The sequence below is a fragment of the Pleurodeles waltl genome, chromosome 10 (genome assembly GCF_031143425.1).
Source record: "Pleurodeles waltl isolate 20211129_DDA chromosome 10, aPleWal1.hap1.20221129, whole genome shotgun sequence".
NCBI classification, from domain to species: domain Eukaryota; kingdom Metazoa; phylum Chordata; class Amphibia; order Caudata; family Salamandridae; genus Pleurodeles; species Pleurodeles waltl.
In genome coordinates this window covers 25,079,485-25,099,985 of record NC_090449.1, presented here as the reverse complement: position 1 = coordinate 25,099,985, position 20,501 = coordinate 25,079,485, and the positions used below count along the sequence as shown (strand labels likewise).

The 20,501-nt window shown below is 50.7% G+C and overlaps 1 protein-coding gene across 1 annotated transcript in view; it reads left to right on the top strand.

Moving 5' to 3' along the window:
• LOC138262294 (A-type voltage-gated potassium channel KCND1-like) overlaps nt 1-20,501 on the top strand; it is a 39,461-nt gene that overhangs the window by 6,330 nt on the left and 12,630 nt on the right. Inside the window, exon 2 of the mRNA XM_069212194.1 lies at nt 16,366-16,528. Coding sequence (XP_069068295.1) covers nt 16,366-16,528 — 163 coding nt within the window. The remainder of the gene's footprint in view (nt 1-16,365; nt 16,529-20,501) is intronic.

Genomic DNA, 20,501 nt, shown 5'->3' with positions numbered 1-20,501 from the left:
GTGTGATGTCATCTGTAAGGGCGGCAGCTGCAGTGTGATGTCACATCTGTAAGGGCGGCAGCTGCAGTGTGATGTCACATCTGTAAGGGCGGCAGCTGCAGTGTGATGTCATCTGTAAGGGTGGCAGCTGCAGTGTGATGTCACATCTGTAAGGGTAGCTCTCAGGGTGACACTGCTGTACTAAACATAGCTGCAGTGTGATGTCACATCTGTAAAGATGGCAGCTGCAGTGTGATGTCACGTCTGTAAAGGTAGCTCTCAGGGTGACACTGCTGTACTATAGGCAGCTGCAGTGTGATGTCATCTGTAAGGGTGGCAGCTGCAGTGTGATGTCACATCTGTAAGGGTAGCTCTCAGGGTGACACTGCTGTACTAAGCAGCTCGCAATATGGTGTCAGTACTGTAAAGGTAGTGGTGCTAGAACAATTTTCATAGTGGGGGTGCTGCCATCAAAGTTACCTCACAGAGGTCTCATTCAGCAGGAGGGTGGTGAGGGTGAGGTGTGTGGTCAGTGGTGCATTTTGGAGCTGTCACAAATATGTTACTATATCATGGTCTGGCCGCGCATTATCATTTAGAGACAGCAAGGTTTCCACTGAGATGGCCACAAAGTTCGCACTGACATGCAGTTTTAATGTTAAAACTATAGGGCACACACCATCATGTGTAGAAAATTAGTTTCAACAAATTGTTTGCATTTGCATAGCACCATGTAAAGTTTCTTGATTTATTTTGATCCTGTTAAAGTTTTGTTTCTTTCACACTGTACAATTACAAAACAAAATGAATTATTTGTCTTTCCTAACTGTTGATATAGTTTGAAATATCTGTGCAGTTCTTTTACAGGTATTTAAATTGTGTTTTGTGTTAGAAAAAAATGACACCTTACAGCAGGTGTGTCCAACCACATGGTGAGCTACCAGTAGTTGTCAGAAACCTTCAGAGTAGCTCAGCAGCCTTGAGTTTATTTTTCATCTCAGCTCAGGTTCACATTTTACTTTTAATGTTACAGGAAGGCTGTTTATCTCAGATTATTATAACCAGGTTGCAAGAGCAGGGCCTGATAATGAGCAGAGCTCAGTCAGATTTATGACTCAGGCTTGGGCTGGGGCACAGAGGTGAAGAACTGAAGGACTGAGGTCTTTAACTCTTAAATACATGTCCTTATCAACTCAATAGTGAAACCATAAAATGATGTTTCTGAATGCTGTTAAATGGGAGAAAAATAAAATGAAAAGCTACTTTAATGTAAAGTTAACTCTTCATTTATATGTTCTCCCATTTCAAAGTATCACATCGCAAAGAGCTGGCCGTTTGCTCCCGGTGGCCAGCAGACACTGTGCCAGATGTACAACTGAAAAATAGTCATGTGTTTTAAGTGTGGGATTTTTAAAGGGCCAAAAAATGTTCCATAACAATTTTCTGCACTTATATGTCTCCCATTAAAAAAATGGTTGTATGTTTCTGTTACACCTGTAACAGTACTACCTTTGGCGAAAGGTATGTCTTATGCCAAACACACATATCCCACTCATAAGCACACATGTTCATACATCGGCAGAGACCATAGTCTCACTGACACACATGGCAGCCCGGACGCATTGCCCCTTGTCAACGTATGTTGCTTAAACCATGGTATCCGGCTCTATGGGCAATAGACTTAAAGCCAGTGAAGCTGGGTGTGGTGGTGTCTGGTGAAAATGCGCAAGTTGTTTAGCCTTCAGTAGTTCACAATGATTTTCACTGATCAGAAGTATCTCTCACTAGAGAAAAGGCTGGAGACCCCTGCCCGATGCCTCTGCTTTCAAGCTCCCCAGACCCCAGCAAGATTGTCAGATCCTCCATTAACTTTGCAGTCAGAGGAAGAAAAAGTAAACACCAACCTCCATTTAAAGAAAAACAGCACTATTGAGAAGACTAACCTGACATTTGACCTCTTTCTTTGAACCCACAGCAAACGTGACAAGATAAGCACAAAATGTCAAGGCATCTGTATGGGACATTAACCTTCTGAAGTCCAGCATGGTTACTATGGGGGGGCTGTAGCCCGCCCCCCTACTTCCTGTGCTTATGATTAAGGGCAGCTCTCAGTGTGATTCCACTGCAGTAAAGACAGCTCTAACAGTGACGTCCCTGCAGGAAAGGCAGCACTCAGTGTGACGTCAGTGCAGTGAAGGCAGCGTTTATGGGATGTCAGTGGAGGAAAGGCAGCACTCAGTGTGACGTCACTGCAGTAAAGGCAGCACTCAGTGTGACGTCAGTGCAGTGAAGGCAGCGTTCATGGGACGTCAGTGCAGGAAAGGCAGCACTCAGTGTGGCATCAGTGCAGTGAAGGCAGCGTTCATGGGGACGTCAGTGCAGGAAAGGTAGCACTCATGGTGACGTCACTGCAGGAAAGGCAGCACTCAGTGTGACGTCAGTGCAGAGAAGGCAGCGTTCATGGGGACGTCAGTGCAGGAAAGGTAGCACTCATGGTGACGTCACTGCAGGAAAGGCAGCACTCAGTGTGACGTCAGTGCAGAGAAGGCAGCTCTCATGGTGACGTCCCTGCAGGAAAGGAAGCCCTCAGTGTGACGTCAGTGCAGGAAAGGCAGCACTCAGTGTGACGTCAGTGCAGTGAAGGCAGCGTTCATGGGACGTCAGTGCAGGAAAGGCAGCACTCAGTGTGATGTCAGTGCAGTGAGGCAACTCTCATGGGGACGTCAGTGCAGGAAAGGCAGCACTCAGTGTGACGTCAGTGCAGGAAAGGCAGCTCGATATGTGTCCTCGATAACAGCGGGGCCCAGCTGACAAGGGCTGACCCTGGCCTGTGTGTTTTCGGCGGGGAGACCCGTGTTCCCTGCGCCTCGACACGTCTCGTGAAAGGATGGATTACTCTGGCCTGCTCGCAGCCTCCTCTCTCCGCAGTCAGCGGGGAGCCGGCGGGAGTTTCCAATGAATGCTAATGTGATCCGGGCAAGGTACCTACTCAGGGCTTTAGATTTACAAAGCGACAGTGCTGTCCCCCAGGAGCAGCCAGGGCCGCCTGTGCAGACCCCCCTGCTGCCTGCAGATAACAGGAGGTGTACAGTGTCTGCTGGGAGGTGGGGTGCACCGGGGCCCAGAGACTGGTGGGGCCACAGACCCCCCTGCTGCCTGCAGATAACAGGAGGTGTACAGTGTCTGCTGGGAGGTGGGGTGCACAGGGGCCCAGAGACTGGTGGGGCCACAGACCCCTGCTGCCTGCAGATAACAGGAGGTGTACAGTGCCTGCTGGGAGGTGGGGTGCACAGGGGCCCAGAGACTGGTGGGGCCACAGACCCCCCTGCTGCCTGCAGATAACAGGAGGTGTACAGTGCCTGCTGGGAGGTGGGGTGCACAGGGGCCCAGAGACTGGGGGGCCACAGACCCCACTGCTGCCTGCAGATAACAGGAGGTGTACAGTGCCTGCTGGGAGGTGGGGTGCACAGGGGCCCAGAGACTGGTGGGGCCACAGACCCCTGCTGCCTGCGGATAACAGGAGGTGTACAGTGCCTGCTGGAAGGTGGGGTGCACAGGGGCCCAGAGACTGGTGGGGCCATAGACCCCTGCTGCCTGCAGATAACAGGAGGTGTACAGTGCCTGCTGGGAGGTGGGGTGCACAGGGGCCCAGAGACTGGTGGGGCCACAGACATCCCCGCTGCCTGCAGATAACAGGAGGTGTACAGTGCCTGCTGGGAGGTGGGGTGCACAGGGGCCCAGAGACTGGTGGGCCCAGAGACTGGTGGGGCCACAGACCCCTGCTGCCTGCATATAACAGGAGGTGTACAGTGCCTGCTGGGAGGAGGGGTGCACAGGGGCCCAGAGACTGGTGGGGCCACAGACCCCCCTGCTGCCTGCAGATAACAGGAGGTGTACAGTGCCTGCTGGGAGGTGGGGTGCACAGGGGCCCAGAGACTGGTGGGGCCACAGACCCCCCTGCTGCCTGCAGATAACAGGAGGTGTACAGTGCCTGCTGGGAGGTGGGGTGCACAGGGGCCCAGAGACTGGTGGGGCCACAGACCCCTGCTGCCTGCAGATAACTGCAGATGTACAGTGCCTGCTGGGAGGTGGGGTGCACAGGGGCCCAGAGACTGGTGGGGCCACAGACCCCTGCTGCCTGCAGATAACAGGAGGTGTACAGTGCCTGCTGGGAGGTGGGGTGCACAGGGGCCCAAAGACTGGTGGGCCCAGAGACTGGTGGGGCCACAGACCCTTGCTGCCTGCAGATAACAGGAGGTGTACAGTGCCTGCTGGGAGGTGGGGTGCACAGGGGCCCAGAGACTGGTGGGGCCACAGACCCCCCTGCTGCCTGCAGATAACAGGAGGTGTACAGTGCCTGCTGGGAGGTGGGGTGCACAGGGGCCCAGAGACTGGGGGGCCCACAGACCCCACTGCTGCCTGCAGATAACAGGAGGTGTACAGTGCCTGCTGGGAGGTGGGGTGCACAGGGGCCCAGAGACTGGTGGGGCCCTACACCCCTGCTGCCTGCAGATAACAGGAGGTGTACAGTGCCTGCTGGGAGGTGGGGTGCACAGGGGCCCAGAGACTGGTGGGGCCACAGACATCCCCGCTGCCTGCAGATAACAGGAGGTGTACAGTGCCTGCTGGGAGGTGGGGTGCACAGGGGCCCAGAGACTGGTGGGCCCAGAGACTGGTGGGGCCACATACCCCTGCTGCCTGCAGATAACAGGAGGTGTACAGTGCCTGCTGGGAGGTGGGGTGCACAGGGGCCCAGAGACTGGTGGGGCCACAGACCCCCCTGCTGCCTGCAGATAACAGGAGGTGTACAGTGCCTGCTGGGAGGTGGGGTGCACAGGGGCCCAGAGACTGGGGGGCCACAGACCCCACTGCTGCCTGCAGATAACAGGAGGTGTACAGTGCCTGCTGGGAGGTGGGGTGCACAGGGGCCCAGAGACTGGTGGGGCCACAGACCCCTGCTGCCTGCGGATAACAGGAGGTGTACAGTGCCTGCTGGAAGGTGGGGTGCACAGGGGCCCAGAGACTGGTGGGGCCATAGACCCCTGCTGCCTGCAGATAACAGGAGGTGTACAGTGCCTGCTGGGAGGTGGGGTGCACAGGGGCCCAGAGACTGGTGGGGCCACAGACATCCCCGCTGCCTGCAGATAACAGGAGGTGTACAGTGCCTGCTGGGAGGTGGGGTGCACAGGGGCCCAGAGACTGGTGGGCCCAGAGACTGGTGGGGCCACAGACCCCTGCTGCCTGCAGATAACAGGAGGTGTACAGTGCCTGCTGGGAGGTTGGGTGCACAGGGGCCCAGAGACTTGTGGGGCCACAGACCCCCCTGCTGCCTGCAGATAACAGGAGGTGTACAGTGCCTGCTGGGAGGTGGGGTGCACAGGGGCCCAGAGACTGGTGGGGCCACAGACCCCCCTGCTGCCTGCAGATAACAGGAGGTGTACAGTGCCTGCTGGGAGGTGGGGTGCACAGGGGCCCAGAGACTGGTGGGGCCACAGACCCCCCTGCTGCCTGCAGATAACAGGAGGTGTACAGTGCCTGCTGGGAGGTGGGGTGCACAGGGGCCCAGAGACTGGTGGGGCCACAGACCCCTGCTGCCTGCAGATAACAGGAGGTGTACAGTGCCTGCTGGGAGGTGGGGTGCACAGGGGCCCAGAGACTGGTGGGGCCACAGACCCCTGCTGCCTGCAGATAACTGCAGATGTACAGTGCCTGCTGGGAGGTGGGGGCCACAGGGGTCCAGAGACTGGTGGGGCCACAGACAGGCCCTGCTGCCTGCAGATAACAGGAGAAGTACAGTGTCTACTGGGAGAGGACACAAGGGGCCCAGCGACTGATGGACCGAGGACAGGCCCTGTCGCCTGCAGATACCTGGAGATGTACAGTGTCTGCTGGGAGAGACACAAGGGGCCCTGCGACTGATGGCCTGAGGACAGGCCCTGCCGCCTGCAGATAACAGGAGAAGTACAGTGTCTACTGGGAGAGGACACAAGGGGCCCAGCGACTGATGGACCGAGGACAGGCCCTGCCGCCTGAAGATACCTGGAGATGTACAGTCTCTACTGGGAGGGGACACAGGGTGCCCAGGGACTGATGGACTGAGGACAAGCCCTACCGCCTGCAGATAACTGGAAATGTACAGTGTCTGCTAGGAGGTGGGGGCCATAGGGGCCCAGAGACTGGTGGGGCCACAGACCCCTGCTGCCTGCAGATAACAGGAGATGTACTGTCTCTACTGGCAGGGGACACCGGGTGCCCAGGGACTGATGGACCGAGGACAGGCCCTGCCGCCTGAAGATACCTGGAGATGTACAGTGTCTCTTGGGAGGGGGCAAAGAGCACAGGGGGCCCAGACACTGGTGGGGCCACAGACAGGCCCTGCTGCCTGCAGATAACAGGAGAAGTACAGTGTCTACTGGGAGAGGACACAAGGGGCCCAGCGACTGATGGACCGAGGACAGGCCCTGCCGCCTGAAGTTACCTGGAGATGTACAGTCTCTACTGGGAGGGGACACAGGGTGCCCAGGGACTGATGGACTGAGGACAAGCCCTACCGCCTGCAGATAACTGGAGATGTACAGTGTCTGCTAGGAGGTGGGGGCCATAGGGGCCCAGAGACTGGTGGGGCCACAGACCCCTGCTGCCTGCAGATAACAGGAGATGTACAGTCTCTACTGGCAGGGGACACCGGTCTCCCAGGGACTGATGGACTGAGGACAGGCCCTGCCGCCTGAAGATACCTGGAGATGTACAGTGTCTCTTGGGAGGGGGCAAAGAGCACAGGGGGCCCAGACACCGGTGGGGCCACAGACAGGCCCTGCTGCCTGTAGATAACAGGAGAAGTACAGTGTCTACTGGGAGAGGACACAAGGGGCCCAGCCACTGATGGACCGAGGACAGGCCTTGCCGCCTGAAGATACCTGGAGATGTACAGTGTCTGCTGGGAGAGGACACAAGGGGCCCAGAGACTGATGGACTGAGAACAGGCCCTGCCGCCTGAAGATACCTGGAGATGTACAGTGTCTCTTGGGAGGGGGCAAAGAGCACAGGGGGCCCAGACACTGGTGGGGCCACAGACAGGCCCTGCTGCCTGCAGATAACAGGAGAAGTACAGTGTCTACTGGGAGAGGACACAAGGGGCCCAGCGACTGATGGACCGAGAACAGGCCCTGCCGCCTGAAGATACCTGGAGATGTACAGTCTCTACTGGGAGGGGACACAGGGTGCCCAGGGACTGATGGGCTGAGGACAAGCCCTATCGCCTGCAGATAACTGGAGATGTACAGTGTCTGCTAGGAGGGGCCACCAGAGAGCACAGGGGCCCAGGGACTGATGGACTGAGGACAAGCCCTACCGCCTGCAGATAACGGGAGATCTACAGTGTCTGCTAGGAGGGGCCAGAGAGCACAGGGGCCCAGAGACTGGTGGGGCCACAGACAGGCCCTGCTGCCTGCAGATAACAGGAGAAGTACAGTGTCTACTGGGAGAGGACTCAGAGTGCCCAGGGACTGATGGACTGAGGCAGGCCCTGCTGTCTGCAGATAACTGCAGATGTACAGTGTCTGCTGGGAGGGGCCACCAGAGAGCACAGGGGCCCAGGGACTGATGGACTGAGGACAGTCCCTACCGCCTGCAGATAACTGGAGATGTACAGTGTCTGCTAGGAGGGGCCAGAGAGCACAGGGGCCCAGAGACTGGTGGGGCCACAGACCCCCCTGGTGCCTGCAGATAACAGGAGGTGTACAGTGCCTGCTGGGAGGTGGGGTGCACAGGGGCCCAGAGACTGGTGGGGCCACAGACATCCCCGCTGCCTGCAGATAACTGCAGATGTACAGTGTCTGCTGGGAGGGGGCAGAGAGTACAGGGGCCCAGAGACTGGTGGGGTCACAGACATCCCCTGCTGCCTGCAGATAACATGAGAAGTACAGTGTCTACTGGCAGGGGACACCGGTTCCCAGGGACTGATGGACTGAGGACAGGCCCTGCCGCCTGAAGATACCTGGAGATGTACAGTGTCTCTTGGGAGGGGGCAAAGAGCACAAGGGGCCCAGACACTGGTGGGGCCACAGACAGGCCCTGCTGCCTGTAGATAACAGGAGAAGTACAGTGTCTACTGGGAGAGGACACAAGGGGCCCAGCGACTGATGGACCGAGAACAGGCCCTGCCGCCTGCAGATAACTGGAGATGTACAGTGTCTGCTAGGAGGGGGCAGAGAGCACAGGGGCCTACAGCTTGGAGGGCTGAGGACAGGCCCTGCAGCTGCAGATACAGGAGCTGTGCAGTGTCTGCTGGGAGGAGCATCCCATCCACCGAAATATAAATCTCATAGGACAGAATGGTATTTAGATTTCGGCGGACGGGATATCGATCACCGTTGTGACGGAGTAACCCATCCAGCAATATATGTCGGTCTATAACTCCTTAGTGGGAGCTTCCTCTGCCCACTCACCTCACCAGTCATTCACACGAACTAACATACCTCCTGCCCACTAGCGATGGCATCTCATTCCTTGATTCCACCACAAACTGGGGTAGTGCCTCTAAGGGTTTCTTCTGAGAACTCAAGACAAAAGTGCTAACCAATGCACAACATCATCAACCACTGGGCTTGGTTCTGGGGTAGCGTGCTACTGCTGTAAAGCGCTTCGGTGCCTCACCAGGGATTGTAAGCGCCATGCACATCATTTACAAAACAGTAGAGTAATGGTGGAGTTGTGTGGGGTTGTCGTGGTAGAAGGGTACAGGTGCTAAATCATGGACGTCAATTCACCAAATGCCTGGGGTAGCGGAAGTGACATCACATGCCCTTTGACCTCGCACACACATACTTACAAATACACACATGTTCACACTCATACGCTCTCTGTCACATAAACGCACTCTCGCCCGCAAGGACGCACAGAAGACACACTTACAAGTATTTTGTACTTACCTGAGCCGCCAAGGAAGGGCATATTCTGGCCAATTGCACTCCACTCACTATAGTGTGAAACAACTTGACACAAAACAAATAATGTGGAGCTCCAACTGATGTCCATAAGGACAAGCTGTAACTGTATTCCTGGCACTGAATGTGCCACCTCTGAGGCCAGGGGTCCCAAAAGCAGTACCAGGGGTCACAAAAGACAAGCCAGGGGTTGCAGGGTGACCTCTGGTGACCCCTAAATGACGTCCATGTGAGTCATGTCAGGACTGTTGAACATCGGACATGATGGGGGGTTTGTTGGAGCTAGCATGGCAGGGGTGCCGCAGACAAGGATTGAGGTACATCGAAGGAGCTGTATGTGGGGTGTGGTGCCTGAATGACCGGCAGGGGTAGCTGGCTCTAGTGGGCAGCGTGTGATGTTGGCACTGTTGGATGGTCTGTGAACTCAGCTCTGTGTGGGACTTAAAGCGGGAGGCTGAGAGTGAACCCTGCGTTTTGGACAGAGTGTGAGGAAAGCAGTAGGACAGTGGGTGAAACTAGAACTGGTCAGAGACATTTCAGGGCACAGACAGAGGGGGCTCTAACCCAGGGCCCCAGCTCTTAAGGGGGACCCTTGACAGAGCCAGCTCTCTTCTGCAGAAGGTCTTGCCCTGATGACCTTGAATAATTCTTAAACAGATTGTTTTCAATACCGTTTTCCTTTAATTTATTTTTAGTGTGAGTAATGTGTGAGTCTATTGCAAACATTTTACAGTGAAATGTTGTGTTTGTTTCATGCAACATCCATAAAAGAGTTTCTTTTAGATCAAAACAGGGCCTCACCTATGAAGAATGGGAGGGTATCACAGAGATTATTTGCAGTAATATTAGTGAGATGCTGCTGTGTTACAACATGAAAAGCACACGTCACTATCTCTGAATATTCCATGTACATACATAAAAAAAATTAACGTGTGTGCCTCTGCACTGTCAGTGACCTGATGAAAGAGTCCATGAAAGGTCTTCCGAGCATGGTCCCCGAGGCACCCAAATACTTAAACTGTCCCTGGAACTGGTGGTCAACGCGAGACGCCTGCTCCGTCGGGCAGTGCGTGAAGCTGAAACTGGTGAACTGTGTGTGGAGCTGCCTGTGTGTGGAAGTGGCGGGCACTGGTGAATGCTGCATGCTGTGGGACTGGCTGGCAGTGATCCGCAGTGGAAGGTGGCTCTGATGACTGGTCTGTGGAGCTGGCTCGTGTGGGTCTGGCATCGGTGAACAGCATGTGAAGCTTACACTGGTGGGCAGTATGTTAAGCTGGCACTGTGTGGAACGGACACTGGTCGCAGCGTATGACATTGATGCTTGTGAATGGTGAGTTAAGCTGGCACAGGCTGGGAACTGGCAAGCACCAGCAGGCAATGTGTAAAACCTGAACTGTTGAATAGCGTGTGGAGCTGCTCCGTGTGGGACTGGCAGGAACTGGTGGGTCATACATGAAGTTGGCTCTGGTGGATGCAGTGCTTAATTTGTAAATAAATACGTGCCGCGGCCCTGGTTAAGAGACCACTGCGGACTGCATCACCAATTGCCCTGTCCATTCCAGGCCTCCAGAGTTACGAGAATGGAGTGGGCACCAGCTAGTAGGTATTATAATGTATACTGGATAAGCAAACAAATGTGCTGATCTATAAATTAGACAAACAGCGCCACCATCTGGCAGATTTAATGAGTGCCAGGGATCACAATTAGGTGCCGAGCACCAGAAACCACTGGTTCAAGTTAAGCACGGGGTGGATGGTGTGTGTAGTTGTGTCTTAGCCTGGCTCTGGTCAGTGGTGTGTGGAGCTGGCTCTGTGTGGAAGTGGGCGGTGTGTGCAGCTGTAACTCACATATGCACCCCAGCACAGAGAGCTGTGGTTGTGGTAGTAGTAGTAGTAGTTGTAGTACTAGTAATAGCTGTAGTTGTAGTAGTGGTGTTAGTAGTTGTAGTACTAGCTGTGGTTGTAGTACTAGTTTTGGTTGTAGTACTAGTTGTAGTAGTGGTGTTAGTAGTTGTATTAGTAGCTGTAGTTGTATTAGTGGTGCTAGTTGTAGTAATAGCTGTAGTTGTAGTAGTAATATCTGTGGTTGTAGTAGTGGAGCTAGTAGTAGTAATAGATGTGGTTGTAGTAGTGGTGCTATTTGTAGTAGTACTAGTTGTTGCAAGTACTAGTTGTAGTTGTGGTGCTTGTAGTTGTAGTAGTAATAGATGTGGTTGTAGTGGGAGTAGTAGTGGTTGTGATAGTGGTACTAGTTGTAGTAGTGGTACTAGTGGTTGTAGTAATAGCTGTGGCTGTAGTAGTGGTACTAGTTGTAGTAGTGGTACTACTAGTTGTAATACTACTAATAGCTGTGGTTGAAATAGTGGTACTAGTTATAGTAGTAGTAATAGCTGTGGTTGTAGTAGCTGTGCTAGTTGTAATAATGCTAGTTGTAGTAGTGTTACTAGTAGTTGTAGTAGTAGTAATAGCTGTGGTTGTAGTAGTGGTGTTAGTAGTTGTAGTACTAGCTGTGGTTGTAGTACTAGTTGTAGTAGTGGTGTTAGTAGTTGTATTAGTAGCTATAGTTGTATTAGTGGTGCTAGTTGTAGTAATAGCTGTAGTTGTAGTAGTAATATATGTGGTTTTAGTAGTGGAGCTAGTAGTAGTAATAGCTGTGGTTGTAGGGGTGCTATTTCTAGTAGGACTAGTTGTTGCAAGTACTAGTTGTAGTTGTGGTGCTTGTAGTTGTAGTAGTAATAGATGTGGTTGTAGTGGGAGTAGTAGTGGTTGTGATAGTGGTACTAGTTGTAGTAGTGGTACTAGTGGTTGTAGTAATAGCTGTGGTTGTAGTAGTGGTACTAGTTGTAGTAGTGGTACTACTAGTTGTAATACTAGTAATAGCTGTGGTTGAAATAGTGGCACTAGTTATAGTAGTAGCAATAGCTGTGGTTGTAGTAGTGGTGCTAGTTGTAGTAATGCTAGTTGTAGTAGTGTTACTTGTAGTAGTAATAGCTGTGGTTGTAGTACTAGTTGTAGTAGTGGTACTAGTACTAGTAGTAACAGCTATGGTTGTAGTAGTGGTGCTAGTTGTAGTAATGCTAGTTGTAGTAGTGTTACTAGTGGTAGTAATAGCTGTGGTTGGAGTACTAATTGTAGTAATGGTACTAGTAGTAATAGCTGTGGTGGTAGTAGTAGTGCTAGTTGTAGTATCTATATTAGTAGTAATGCCCCTTAATGCTACCCATCACTGAACCCTAAAAACCCATTACCACTACTCCTCTCTGAGCCCTCGTTATCAGCCTGGTGGTCGGTGATTATGGTTTTAGCCACGAGGCCACCTCCAGTGTGTGTGTAGATCCCCTGCTCCTAGTAGCACTTCTTCAAAGAGTAATCGGATGGAATCTATAGCATCTAGTTCCACGAGGCGCTGCTGCAGACAGCCAAGCACACAAGTCAATGCTGGTCCATCGCTGTCGTTTTTTCTTTCACTCTTTGGAAGTTTCCACTTCATGGTCCAAAAAGCTGGGCACCTCCTTGTAAACTACTCATTCCCTTGTGTGCCTCATTAAGTCTGTAGACAACACTGTACGTCTGTGGGGTCAGGGCTGGTACCTAGTTTGACATCTTTGTCATAAATGGTTAAAGATCTAGAAACAAGTAGCTCCTTCCATTCATTGAGGGTGAAGCAAGGAGGGTGTAAATGCTCGAAGTGAACCATTTAGAGAATCCTGATACCTTAATTGCACTAGAGAATAAAATGCACACTTTGCTCGTTGCACCAGTTTCAGGTTCAAAATTGGCTGCTTTAGAGGGCAGCTCAACACACTTTAAAGATTCTTTCTAAAAATCACACACAGAATACACACATTTCTGTACTCCCTGAACTTGATTGGTGTCTTGAGGCACCATCATGAAGGCATAGAATGTTCCTGGACATGTAGTGAGTAAGGAAGAACAAAAGTCATTTAACTGAAGAAATACACTAAAAAAATAACCAAGGGTGGATCAGGGTTGTTCAATTACAACTAGAACTTTACGCGCAGCACGTAGCGCAGTCATTAATTTGAGCCGGTAGTTTCTGGTGCTTGGCACTTGCACTTAATTATTAGCACCGGTATTTATGACAGCTGCCACATGGTGGTGCTGTCCATCTGATTTTGGAGTAAGTACAACACTAGTTGTCCAGTAATTCTATATACAATAAAAGGACTAATACATGCTGCCCAAGCTATTCTTATACTTTGGGTGACCTGGAATAGTCTGATTTGTCACACTTGTAGAAGGGCCGTTGTTAGAAGTTGTGTTGCTATGGTTATTGGCAGCGCTGGCTGGGGCGATGGATGCTGCAAGTTGCAGTGGCCTCCTGACAAGGGCCCGGGACTTCTTTTGTTTACAAATTAAGTACCGACGTAAAGTAGTAGGTTCATCACACAGCCATCCAATGACACACACCAATGACGGCAGCAAGGGCGTAGGAGACACTACCCTTCTGGGGAGGACACCGACAGCCTCGGGGAGAGCCGAGCCAGGGGTCTCGCTTGGCCCCAAGAGCCAAAGCACAAGCCACGCCAAATAAAAGATGTAAAGCAAGCAACAAGCGTCATGAAAGAAAATTATTTTTTCATCAGTTCTCAGTGTCCCAGTTCACAAAATATGATTATATCACTGAATTGAGTGACATTTATCGAAAGTAATATTTTTTAAATCATGAAACATTCAAGAACGTCTCATGCCCTGAAGTCATTGCTACAAGTTATGTAATATATGACAGTTTTTCATGAATTCAGTTTACATGGTCTATGTTGTTATTAAAGGTGACACATTAATATTTTATATTAACCACATACATATATAAGAAATATATAAATTCCTTGAAAGTGCTTTCTAATTGGTTGGTTAAGGAGAATGATACACAGTGAAGAGATGTGTTGTGGATCTCACAATGTGGTGAGTGTGGGGAGCTGGGATTGGAGCCTGGTGTCCTGGATGTAGACTGCAATTCAGCCGCTGTAGGGCTATTTCCTTCCCTCGTCTGTTTAGGCATTAAGGCCCATATTTATTCTTTTTTAGCGTCGCATTTGCGTCATTTTTTGATGCAAAAGCGGTGCAAACTTGCAAAATTCAATTGTATTTTGTAAGTTTGCGCCGTTTTTGCGTCAAAAAGCGGCGCAAATGCAGCGCTAAAAAAGTATAAATATGGGCCTAAATGTCAAATACAGTCACAGAACTAGTCTCTCTGAAGCAAAGTTGTCCCCTGCGTCCCCCCCAATCCAAAATATGAGGGGGGTAAATCCCCCATAGCCCACATTTCCTACACCAGGGCCATCAGCCCAGGTGCACCAGCCCTAGAACTGAAATGCACTCCTTTTCAGGCGGCTGTGCACTTGTGATAATGTGATATGCTGTCAGTCACCGTGCAAAACAGCAAGCGGAGGAAGTGGGCTGTCACACCTCTGCAGGATGTTTGCTGTGGTGGCGGAAGCTAACTGTGAATGGCAGTTCAACACACCAATGGGTGAAGAGGGTTGACCAAAAGCCCCTGTACATATACGCATTGTAAATATGAATTTTTAGGGTAACAGGAGGCTGGCGAGACTAGGCCAGACCTACAGAAAAGCCGGCCACACGGCAGAGGATGGCCTGTGTTCTGGTGGTGACCCCACCACAAGAGTTTTCAGTGTGGCTGACCCAACCACATCGCCCCTGTTGTATATGCTGCAGGACCCGAAATGTTAAACTAAGCAGAGGATGTGGGATGTGGTCGAACAGGGTATATGCCAGGTGCATACATGCAAACATTTTAACATTGTAAAGTAGTTCATTTCGTAACAAAATTCAAAAAGATGTATTTCCTCATTGACATACTGAAGCAGAGGCCATTTTAGACGGGAAAAAGAAAAATAAGGCAATTTTTGGCTTACAAGATTGGGAGCCTCCCACCTGAATTGGGTCTACTGGCATGTATGCAGTTTGCAGATCCCCTACAATCAGTGTTTAATTTGAGCTGGTGCTTTCCGGTGCTCAGGACCGGCGCTTAATTACCAACACCCAGACTTTACAGCTGCCACATGGAGGCGCTGTTTTTTGTAATTTAAAGCTGAGCAGAACAACAGTTGTTTACTAATTCAATATACATTGTGAACAACTAATGCCTACAACCCAAGCTATTCTTATAGCTTGGGGGCCTCAAACAGTATGAATTGTCACACTTGTAGCAGTGAGAATTCCTGTGCCATGACCAGGGCAACTGAGAGTTGGCACGGTGCCTTAGAGAGGGCTGCTGAGACACCAGCCACAGGCGCACAGATGTGAAGCTTCATGTCTTTGACAACATCATCTGCTGCTGGCCCAGACCACGGGCAGCTTTGCTGACAAGCCCACAGTCAGGAAAGTGACAGTACATTTAAATCCCTTTGCAAAGTGCACTTGTGTTGGTGGCATTTGAGTCCATTTCAGGCAATATTGAGATCTGAAATTTCTTTGTGGCTAAGATTGACTTAAAGCTGCTTTGGTGGCATCTTAATTAGTTCAAAATACGGTATGTATGTATATGGCATTTCTCTCGCGTGAACCTAACCAAAGCTAGCAGAGGCCTCTACATGGTCAAATGCAAACGTAAAGTAATCACATACTAGGAGAGGAGGCTGAGTTGTGGATGGTTAATGGAATGTGATGCAGGTGTGATCTTCAGCTTTTCCCTAAATTGGAGCAGTGTATTGCTTCTCTGTATTTACGCGCCCAAGATATATGTCAGCCAGGTTCACCCACTACACTATGAGTAGGTCTTTGAGATCTACACTCGCAGATCTACCCAAACCACACATGTTCAGATTACGAACTAGAGGAGGTAAATCCTTTGCAGTACTAGGCACTAAGGCTTGGAACCATCTTCCCAGCTCACTCAGATGTACTGATTCCCAAGCTACCTTTAGAAAGCAGTTAAGACCTGGATTTTTCCAGATGCATTGTGTTACTCTCATCCTCTGAAGAAGATACCTAACTGGCCTCTGATCTTGTACCTGTGTGAGTCATGTGGCCTTCTGTATAGCACCAAGACGCTCCTCCAGGAGTGAAAGTGCGCTCTGTAAGTAATCAATTCAATTCAATTCATGCAGATTTGAAGACCGGGGTGATTTGTTGGTCAGTCATGGAGAACCCTTGGGTGTGTAGAGTGTTTGAATGCCTCATGGTATGACCATCCGACGCAGTGTTAGGGCAGCGCGATCCCTGTTATACAATATTCCATAGAACTAAAGGGAAGCCCTTATGTGACATTGGCAATAACACAAAGTGGAAGCAGTTGTGTGATGTTTGATACACTAACAAAAAACCAAGCAGTTGTGTAATGTTGGTGAATAAGCAGAAGCACTGCAGCTCTATCTTGAGTAGACTTGACTGTATGGCAACAAATATGTCAGCTCAAGTTTGTAAACAACCCGCCCTCTTGTCTGTCCTATCCTAGGTATGGGGACATGGTGCCCAACACCATCGCTGGAAAGATTTTTGGTTCCATCTGCTCCTTGAGTGGAGTGCTGGTCATCGCACTCCCCGTCCCCGTCATCGTGTCCAACTTCAGCCGGATTTATCATCAGAACCAGCGAGCAGACAAGCGAAGAGCCCAGCAGGTAAAGTCACTTGTATGCCAGGGATGAGCCGGGCATGGGGAGGTCTGCACGTACCATTTCTCTTCTTTCTGCTTAAGCGTGGCCAGGCAACTGAGCTCAACACCTGTAGCCTGTCACCATTGCTGATGATGGAATATCAAGGTTATGGAAATTCAATTATATTCCAGCCCCGTGACACTGCTTTAATTGCCTTAATATTGTGTTGTTCTGTGCTGGTACAAGCTACCATCCCCTGGGGACAAACTGGGACCATCTTATAGAAGTGCCCCAGGGCACTTTGGTATCACAAGAGGGGCTGCAGATGCTTGTGTGGCCATTTCTGTTATACCAATGGCGCTGGCGCACATATAGCACCAGTGCTATTACCAGAGGGTGTTCCCTCATTTGCATGGGGGAGTGGTCCCATGCAAATGAGGGAATCCCTTTGCCTCTGTGCCTGGTCGAACTATAGACGAGAGTGCAGAGGGCTAAGAAGGTGTCAGGAGGGGCACTGTCAGTGTGCCCCCGATGACAGCCCTCTGGAGGGCGGAAAGACGGTCCTTTGGGCCCCCCAGACATCCGCTTGCTGGGAGTTGTAGTCATTCTCTGCACCCACCTACAAGAGGATCTCTAATCCGAGTTGCTGCCTGCACAATAAAGGACAGAACAACTTTAAGGCAGGCCTCTGTGTTTCACTTGAATGCGCTGCCCCAGGCCACCATGAGTTTGCGGCTGTCCTGGGGGCAGCACATTCAACGTAATGGGGCACACTTTCTCTGTCCGTGCCCGGCGCACCTGTTTTAAGGTGAACAAACAGATAATGAGCTCCCTATGTCTAATGGGGTCCCTGATCTTTACTGAGGAGTGCAAGGAGCACATCAGTAAGGAATGTATTTATTCCAAGACAAACTTCCTCTCATGAGCGTTCACCCACCATTAGGGTGATACCAGTCACACATCAGTCAGTCTCCTGTCCTTGTTCCTCTTAGAAAATGCCTATGCCAACACTGCCCTCAACCAACCCATATCAAAAGCTCTACTGTGAACCCTGTGATCTGTAAGGGACATGTGATTGCTGCTGAAAATCCAAAACCTGCTGACTGATCTGACCATGACTCATTGCCACTCTAGTTGCTTCTTTCATACAGCAAAATGCTTGGTCAACATAAAGGGAATTAACAGTTTAATACTCCTACCCGCTTATACCCTGGTACATCTACTTCTACCTACACTTTAATATGTCTACCTCTAGGTAGACACCAATGCTTGAAACCCCTCATTATACCCTTGTACAGCTACTTCTACCTATACGTTATTTCCTCTATCCCTACATATAGTCTGTCACCTCTACCCCTCATCATACACTTGTACCTCTACTCCTACCCTCAGTTTATTACGTCTGCCACTGGTTATACCCTGGTGCTTCCTCCCTCTGTATACCCTTGTAAGGCTACTTTGACCTACACTTTCATGTCTATACCCCTGCCCATACCTACTATTTGGACCCGTGCATATACCCTTTCACCCCAGCATTGATGATATGCTGGTGCTCCTGTGCAGATACCCCGGTAGCTCCCCCCCTCCCTGCACCCAGGGTAGAGAGCCACGCCGCGGTGCCACGGCCTGGATGGGCGCTGCGGGCGAGCGCCCACAGGGCTGGCACAGGCAGATCTCACAGGTGAACCTGTTCCTGCCCCAGCAGCCGGAACCCCTCGGAGGCTGCATGTGGGGCCTGTGCGCCCGGAGCGGAAGCAGGAGCGGGGGGTGAGTGTGGCGGGGGGGGGGGGCACATGGCCAGGTGAGGGGAAGAGGAGAGAGCTGAACAGGTGAGGGAGAGAATAGCAAAGTGCAGAGAGCTAGGGACTGGACGAGGACAGTGGCTACAATGGAACAAGAGGTGAGACAGACAAGGAAAGAGTTCGGAAATCTGGGGCAGTTGTGCGAAGGGATGGCATAGATGGGCTCCTGGGCAGGATTCTGGGAGCTAGAGTATCGTACGAGGGGAGGGGGCAACGACATGACAGGAGTATCGGGTAGAAAGAGGCACAGGAGGGGTTGAGTAAGAGGTGAAAGCCCAGATCCTGCAGAGTTAGGGTGACCACCTGGCATTGAGGCAAATTCTGGACAGGACTATAAAAAATTCAGGACAAAGGGTCAAAATTCAGGACAAAAATTCAGGACAAAGGGTCAAAATTCAGGACAAAAATTCAAGAACAAACGTCAGTTTTACAGACACACGCAAGAGAGGCCATGCCTCACTATGTTGTCAGTGCATTTATTTACTCTTTTTTAACATAGCACTATTTATTCACTGTGGTCTTTTTGTGATTGCCTCCTGGTATGCTACATTCAGGTGTCGTATTACGTCCTTGTTCAGTAGTAAATTAATGCCCTTCAGTACTGCGGCAAGGCCATCACCCCTACCCAAATCTACCTGATCTTTCCTGAAGAGAAAGTAACAGCAACATTTTGATTATGTTTCTGAACATTTTAAAACCCCTGGCAAACAGTTTGGGAAACATTAAGGTAATTAACCTTATGCTAGTTTAAACAAATTGAACAAAAACATCTGGCTTACCCCAACCGCCCATGGACTTTCAACTTAACGAGGCAGGGCAGATGGTGTGGGCGACAGTCTCACACCTAATGTCAGGATGTGATGTACCCATAACTTGTCTCTGGTCTCACAACACTAGAGTGTATGTCTGGGACTCTACATTTATCTCAGAAATGGGAGCCCGGACTACCAACCAAAGATAATAAAAGAGGAGGATGAGCCAGTCTACTCTGCAATCTATGCCACTGCACCACTCTACACTACTGCTCTCTCTGCTACTCCATTGTATGCCACTCTACTCCACTGCACTCTATGCCACTCTACTCTGTCCCATGCCACTCCATGCCACTGCACTCTAAACCACTGTACTCTACGCTAACGCACTCTAAACAACTGCACTGTACCCCACTGCACTATACTTTGCACCACGGGGCTCTACACCACTGCTCCTATGCCACTCTACTCCACTCCACACAACTATGCCACTAACTTTAAGCCATGCTGAACAGCAGCTACTCTGGTGTACAACATTGCTAAGGGCTAAAACACATTAGCAAGGCCAATAACTCTTTCGTAGATGAGATCTATTGGCTTTGCCAATGTTTGTTAGTACTATGAGGTACCGAGGTACCTGAAAGAACTGTGAAAAATACAATTACATCATAATAAAGGCTGCTACAAAATGCGCAAACACATTTCAGTTAAATAAAAAAAAAAGTGCTTTTCAAATACAGATTTGAATAATATACAGTTTATACCTAGTACTAAAAAATGTTATAACACTCCATTAAAACCACACACCCCACAGCTCACTTTGGAACACCATTACAATACCTCTCTAAAAGAAATATCTTTGCCACCAGAAAACTTAAAGTGACTCCTTTTAGTAAAGTCAATGGAGGTTTTCAAGCCCCTTTGTATTTGCAGATTTACCAGTTGGGCACATTTGCATGTCTTTAGGGAAGGAGACCCCCTGGCAAGAAGGTCTGATTCTTATCTGTCTGCCCCTCCCTCAGAGCACAGGAGACTCCCTGCCTTCCAGTCCAGCTGGGGAGACTGATCTGCCCGTAATTTCGCCCTGCCTCCGTTGCCCTTTAGATGAAAGGCTAAAATTACGGACAAATGCCGTCCGTTAAAGCTTTCATCACGGACAACGGACGGCAGGGCGAAATTACGGACAGTCCGTGAAATTAACGGACAGGTGGTCACCCTATGCAGAGTGCAGGGAGCACCCCTCAGTTTCCCCTGGGACACCGGGTCCCCCTCCTGGCACGAGCCTGACTCCTGGGCCTGCAGTGATCTCACAGGGCCTTTAACTCACCAGCGCTAGCGGGGGCGAGCAGTCAAAGGGTAACTCGGGGGGCGAGGACAGCGTGAAGCTCGGTCCCAGAAACAGTGTCACTCCAGAGCCAACAGAGACTGATACAAAGTTACTGT